The 6,901-nt window shown below is 39.5% G+C and overlaps 1 protein-coding gene across 1 annotated transcript; it reads right to left on the reverse strand.

Annotated features, from left to right (window-relative positions):
* Positions 1-3,400: 3,400 nt before the first annotated feature.
* LOC107298527 (olfactory receptor 6J1-like) lies at positions 3,401-6,340 on the reverse strand. The gene is made up of 2 exons (XM_015827905.1): positions 6,241-6,340; positions 3,401-4,430 (listed from the first exon to the last, which is right to left on the reverse strand). Exons 1-2 carry the CDS (start codon positions 6,338-6,340, stop codon positions 3,406-3,408), a joined length of 1,125 nt encoding a protein of 374 aa, XP_015683391.1. The 3' UTR covers positions 3,401-3,405.
* Positions 6,341-6,901: the final 561 nt, after the last annotated feature.

Genomic DNA, 6,901 nt, shown 5'->3' on the forward strand with positions numbered 1-6,901 from the left:
TGCTTCACAGACAATACCACCCCCATTCAGGGGATCTACAGCTGCAGGGGCTCTACAGCTGTAGGAAACCTTGGGTATAATTCCCAGGGACCTTCAAAATTACCAGTTGCTCAACTTCTATGGAAGAAAAATCATTAAATTCACTGCTGAAGAAGAATCGCCATAATTTATTATTTTAATTTAAAATGGTAAGGAAATTAAATTTCATATCTTTGGGGCACAGTGTCCAGCAGGCCACCAAAAGGCCAAAATGCTTGGAAAAAAACAGTGTATGCCATGCCATGCCTCTGTTACTGTCTAAGTACCTTTTTATACATTGTAGGATTCTAATAAATTGCCACATTCACTTCAGCTTCTTCTACATTCCCAAGCTGCACATTTTTCAGTGAAACACACAAGGTTTTGACGGAAGGGTTGATTCGTTGCATTTGTTTTATGTTGGCATGTTATTCCACTTTCCTGTCAAGAGATCATGCCCAAGGACACATAAAAAAAAAGCTGAAGTGATTAAAACCCAGCTTAAAAAAACATAATGCAATGCACTAAAATGTCTTTACCTAACCTAACTGCATATTGATATAATGTGTACTGATTGGTCAGAAACGGCTCCCTCAATTCTAAAGCGTGAAAATAGTAATGAAATGCTTGAACGACTTTCAACATTATTACCAACCATACCTTTCAACCTGTTTCCCAGCAGACTTGCATGTATAGATTATGGAGAAACTGGCTCATATGCAGGCTGAGATCATAGTTGCTCCTCTATAGTTGTTCATTTATAAGAAAAGGTGATGACAAAGAATCAAAAAATCAACATGTTAAATCTAAACCTTAGTCAGATGCTATATTTTTCCTATCCTGCTCTATGGAGTAGAGAGTTGGTCTCTAACAGAAGGCCACCTGAAGAGACCAGAAGCATTTGAAATGTGGATTTACAGGCGGCTGTTACGTATAAGCTGGGTTGACAAGATTAGAAATGAGGAGGTGATAAGCCACCTGGGAAAGCCAAGGGAAATCATCAAAACAATTAAAAAATGAAAATTAGAATATTTAGGACATGTGATGCGACACCCAGAAAAATACGGCATACTCCATTTAATCCTCCAGGGAAAGATGGAAGGCAAACGAGGTCCAGGCAGAAGAAGAACATCGTGGCTTCAAAATCTAAGGGATTGGTTGGGGCAAAACTCAGCAGCACTTTTTCGTGCGGCTGCTGATAAAAACAGGATCGCCAACAGGATCGCCAACGTCCAGTAATGGATATGGCACAAGAAGAAGAAAGAAATCTAAACCTTATTGACTTATTCTCCAAAGCACCTGTGAAAACACTTAATCAATGAAACATTTTGCCACCCAGAGTTGTGGGCGCTCCATTGCTGGATGTTTTCAGATTGGACAACTATTTGTTTGAGATGGTATAAGGTCTGAAATCTTATAAGGTAGGGGGTTGGACTAAAAGACCTGAAAAGTTGCTTTCAGCCCTATGATTTTATGTTTATGTCTAACTTTTTCATACTTTCCCTAAAGTCAATTCTTAGCATTTGAATATCTTAATTCGGTAACAATCTAAAGCAGTGGTGGCGAACCTATGACACGGGTGCCAGAGGCAGCACTCAGAGCCCTCTCTGTGGGCACGCGCGCCGTCGCCCCAGTCCTAGGCCTTCAGCTGGGTTTTATAAAACCTTTTCGCTTTAGGCCTCCGCCGCCGTGTGCAAAAAAAAAAAAAAGGTTCAATCAGTCAATTTCAACTTCTCGTGGGGAAAAAAAAGATCTTGCAAAGTTGAAATTGATTGATTGAACTTTTTAGTCCCACCCAGTCTGCTGTTACCACCGCAGCCACGCCCACCCAATGGGCCACACTCACCCGGCACCTGACGATGCGTAAGTGGGTTTTGGGTTGCAGTTTGGGCACCCAGTCTCTAAAAGGTTCGCCATCACTGATCTAAAGTGTCTTGTAGATGCAGGAATGGTCCAAAGAACCACACTGCACTGACTGGGAAGGACCAGGGAAGACTGATTAAGCGATTTTAAGGTGTTTTTTCTCAATCTGGGTCTACTTTCCAGATGTTAAAGAACTTTGTCCATGGTCCTCAATCTGGAATGTTAAGAATTGAATTCCAACTCATAGGAAGAAAAGTAGGATGAGGAACACTAGAATTAGCTTCTTTCACAGCTTCTCTTGTGAGAGAGGTTGGGTTATTAGCCGTGGTGGCACAGTGGTTAGAATGCAGTACTGCAAGCTAATTCTGCTGACTGCTGGCTGCCAGCAGTTTGGCAGTTCGATCCTGATTGGCTCAAGGTTGACTCAGCCATCCATACTTCCAAGGTCGGTAAAATGAGGACCCAGATTGTTGGAGGCAATGTGCTGACTCTGTAAACTGCTTAGAGAGGGCTGTATATAAATCTAAGTGCTATTCTTATTGCTACTGCTGTTACTCACTTAGTGGAGCACTTGGTTGGTGTAGGTGGTTTTTCAGTAGATTTGTCTTTCTACTTTGCCATCATAGCCTCTGCTAATGAGGATATCTAGGAAGAGTTCTGTATTGTTTTTTTTTTCTTCCCTTGTGAATTTGATTCCTTTGGAGATGTTGATGTTTTAGTGTGTGATTTTTAATTGGTCCCTTTTTATTATGGTCACGGCATCATCTGCATACTGGATCCATATTTTGGGTTCAATGTGTGGGACTGCTATTGATTCCATTACGACCTCTGCTATGAGTTCTGAAAATGGGGATCCCATAGGTATTATTCCTTTGATTTGTTGATATGTTTGCCCATCAAATTGAAAGTATGTGGTTAGGCAAAGGTTGATAAGAGGCTGCAACTGGCATTCCAGGTGTGGGTGTGCTTTCTATAGGTCCACTAGTAACAAATGGACATTAACTATTTGTTACCAAGGGACATAAAAAAACTTTCATGACCAGCCTGGGTTGAACCTTCCATTCAGATCTTGGCAAGCCCTAAAAGATCAGTTAGAAATAATAGCAACAATATTCATATATATAATTAATTGCATTCAGCAAAAAGGCCATTATACAGTATGATTGTGAATAATTAGAAAAATGACTATCTCTAGTTTCTCTTTATTAAAAGGAAATATTCCCAATACTGTAGAGTGGGGAGAGATGGACCCTGTTAACTCTTCAACAGATACTTTACAATTAAAAAAGAAGTCTATTACTTTACTTTTCAGAAAGATTGCTCAGAAATGAAATTCTTCCCTGGGATATTCTACATGAACGTCCACTTTCATCCATGCATCATTAATATCTTATAGTCTTGTTACCAAAACCAAAAAGTAATATAACTTGATGAAGAGAAATCTCTCTTCTTAAGCCCCTTTATTGTTTTTCCATCTTATCATCATCAAGGTTGAAAAAATTCCAGCTTGCTGTCTTTCCCTTCTTAAGCTTTTGCCTGGTCTCCCCACTTAGTACGTCCATTCTTTCTCAACACACCACAAACTTTATGAGCAATCCGCTCCATAACATGCCTCATCATGTTTCTTAGTACCAGTTTCACCGTGCCATTTTGCAGGGTGAAGAAGAAAGGGTTCAGGAAAGGACAGACAATTGTGGTGAGTAGAGCAGGGACCTTATGGACTTCAAGAGTCTCCTTTTGGGATGGTGTGACATAGATGAAGATGCTGATGCCACAGGAGATGGAGATGATGGTCAGATGTGAAGCACAAGTATTGAAGGCTTTTGCCTGACCTGAAGGGGTAGAGATGCGGACTATTGCTGAGATGATACACATGTAAGAAACTAAGGTTAAGAGCAAAGAGCAGAGGATAACAACAGAAGACAGCACAAAGTCCATCAACTCTATCACTCGAGTTTCACTGCAGGACAGATTCAGCAGAGGGCCACTGTCACAAAAGAAATGGTTGATGACGTTAGACTTGCAGTAGAATAGCCTGGAGATCATAATGGTGGGAATAAGAACTGAGAGGAACCCACCCAGCCAGCAAGTCAAAACCATCTGGATGCAGACCTGGCTATTCATGATTGCATGATATTGCAATGGCCTGCATATGGCAGCATAGCGGTCATAGGACATGGAGGTAAACAAAAGAAACTGTACTGTCCCTAAGAAGAAATAGAAATAAGACTGTGTCATGCAGCCAGCAAAAGAAATAGACTTGTCACCAGAGAGGAGGTTCCAGAGCAATTGTGGGCTGGTGACAGTGGTGAAGAAGATGTCCAGTATGGAGACATTGCCAAGAAAGAAGTACATCGGGTTATGGAGGCGGTTATCTACCAATACAATGCAGAGGATGACCATATTGGCCCCCAAGCTTGTAATGTACATGGTTAAAAAAAGGAAGGCTAGCAGGAGCTCAATTTGACGGCCAATGGAAAAACCCATGAGGATGAATTCAGAAATGCTTTGGTTCTCCGACTTTTTCTGATGGTCCTCAAGAACAACACCTGAAAGGACAAAGGTTATAATTGAGAAACACCAATGCACCAAATCCTGCTTGTATATTAAAATATGTTGTCAAAAAATATGTTGTCAAAACTGCATCCTGTTTTGGTCACCACGATGTAAAAAAGATGCTGAGACTCTAGAAAGAGTACAGAGAAGAGCAACAAAGATGATTAGGGGACTGGAGGCTAAAGCATATAAGGAACGGTTGCTGGAATTGGGTATGTCTAGTTTAACGAAGAGAAGGATGAGGGGGGACATGATAGCAGTGTTCCAATATCTCAGGGGCTGCCACAAAAAAGAGGGAGTCAAGCTATTCTCCAAGGCGCCTGAAGGCAGGACGAGAAGCAACAGGTGGAAACTGATCAAGGAGCGAAGCAACTTAGAACTAAGGAGAAACTTCCTGACAGTTAGAACAATTAACCAGTGGAACAACCTGCCTCCAGAAGCAGTGAATGCTCCAACACTGGAAGTTTTTAAGAAGAGACTGGACAGCCATTTGTCTGAAATGGTGTAGGGTTCCTGCCTGAGCAGGGGGTTGGACTCGATGACCTCCAAGGTCCCTTCCAACTTTATTATTATTATTATTATTATTATTATTATTATTATTATTATTATTATTATTATTATTATTATTATTATTATTATTATTATTATTATTATTATTATTATTATTATTATTATTATTATTATTATTATTATATTGAATTCTTTGGGATTATCTCAACAAACATACCTTACTTACCAGTCGTTTCTTCCTGTATCCCTTGGTAGAATTTGTTTTGCTGTTTTATTCAGTGAATGAAACACATACTGAGTTGCCCCTTTTGTAGCACCAGCTCAGATCCCAGGTGGGAAGATTACTTCCACATCAGGAGAGAAGATCAGGAGAACTCCCAGTTGTTGAGCTGCATTGTTTGGCATCAATATTCTGCCTTAGATACAGGAGGGATTTTTCCTAGTTGAGTTTCTGCATTCTGACATTCATGAAGAAATAAGCCATGCTGTGACTTAATTGAAGGCCTGGTCCTCACAAACATGAAGACAAGGGCTGCATGTCTGGAACATGTTGAGCAACAAATGGCCCTACTCCATGTTCTATGTCTCCAGCAATAGGTTTGATTTGGTGAACTCAGATTTATAATCTTACTTTTATATGTCAATAGGATAAGCTCTTCTCTCTTTTAAAGATGAGATCTGGACATATCTCTCTATACTTGTCCACTCACATCAAATGGATTTGCCTTTTGTAGACTGGACCACTTGCTTTTCCAACCCACTCGTGTCTACAAGAAACAAATATTCAATCCCATTTTTTTTCCTCCAAACTTATCCCCAATATATATTTTCCTCAGAATGTCTGAAACTGAAGCAAGTATCTTCTGCTGCAAAAACAAGCTTGGATGCCTTAAATTAATTAAAGAAGGACTGATTGATTAATGACTATCAATCTTAAAGGCTCAAATATTATCTCTGGGTTGGAGTCAGAGATATCTGGTTGGCCATAATGCTGGACTTTGATCAATTGTGACTGTTCCTATGTTCTTATGCACATATAGATAATAATTATATATATATATATATATATATATATATATATATATATATATATATATATATATATATATATATATATATACACACACACACACACACACACACACACACACACACACACACACACATATAGAATTACGTTAAAAATTCGAATCCTGGGTGATGCCATATAGTAAAAACCAATAAATACGAACACCAGGATAATATCAAACTAGGATTTGTTTAATAAAATGCTGAGCTTTCGTCGGCCAGCACTGCTGACATCATCAGAGCATAGAAACAAGTCAATGGGAATTTCCTTTTTATAACGCCGGCCGATTTTGCGCACGGCTCCTGGACCTAGACGTCGGTCCATCTGATATCTCTGATTGTTTCATTCTTGGAAGGCACGTAATCACTGTTCCCTTGATGGTTTTTAAAGCCGCAGTTCCCTTATCCACTTGAATCCCAGGTATAGTCATTAAAATACAATAGAGCCACTGAACTCCGTGATAGAAAAAACTTTTTAATAAATACAACTTAGCTTTTGTCAATCCTCTGTTGAGATTGTCAGAGTTAGATTACCAACTCTGACAATGTTGTATTTATTAAAAAGTTTTTTCTATTCCAGAGTTCAGTGGCTCTATTGTATTTTAATATATCTATATATATAGTTGGAAGGGACCTTAGAAGTCTTCTAGTCTGACCCTCTGCTCAGGCAGGAAACTCTATACAATTTCAGACAAATGATTGTCCAGTCTCTTCTTTAAAAACTTCCAGTGTTGGAGCATTCAAAACTTCTGGAGGCAGGTTATTCCACTGATTAATTGTTCTAACTGTCAGGAAGTTTCTCCTTAGTTCTAGGTAGTTCTAGGTAGTTAAGGGAGAACCCGTTTGGTACAGTAATGAAGGCATCTAGCTGGGAAGCCACAGATTG

The sequence above is a fragment of the Protobothrops mucrosquamatus genome, unplaced genomic scaffold (assembly GCF_001527695.2).
Source record: "Protobothrops mucrosquamatus isolate PMUCROS unplaced genomic scaffold, P.Mucros_1.0 scaffold4056, whole genome shotgun sequence".
NCBI lineage: Eukaryota > Metazoa > Chordata > Lepidosauria > Squamata > Viperidae > Protobothrops > Protobothrops mucrosquamatus.

Coding starts and splice junctions, on each gene's coding strand:
- LOC107298527 (XM_015827905.1), bottom strand. CDS start 6,340: ATGGACCGACGTCTAGGTCCAGGAGCCGTGCGCAAAATCGGCCGGCGT. Junction 4,431..6,240: donor ATGCTCTGATGATGTCAGCA/GTGCTGGCCGAC, acceptor TTGTCCTTTCAG/GTGTTGTTCTTGAGGACCAT.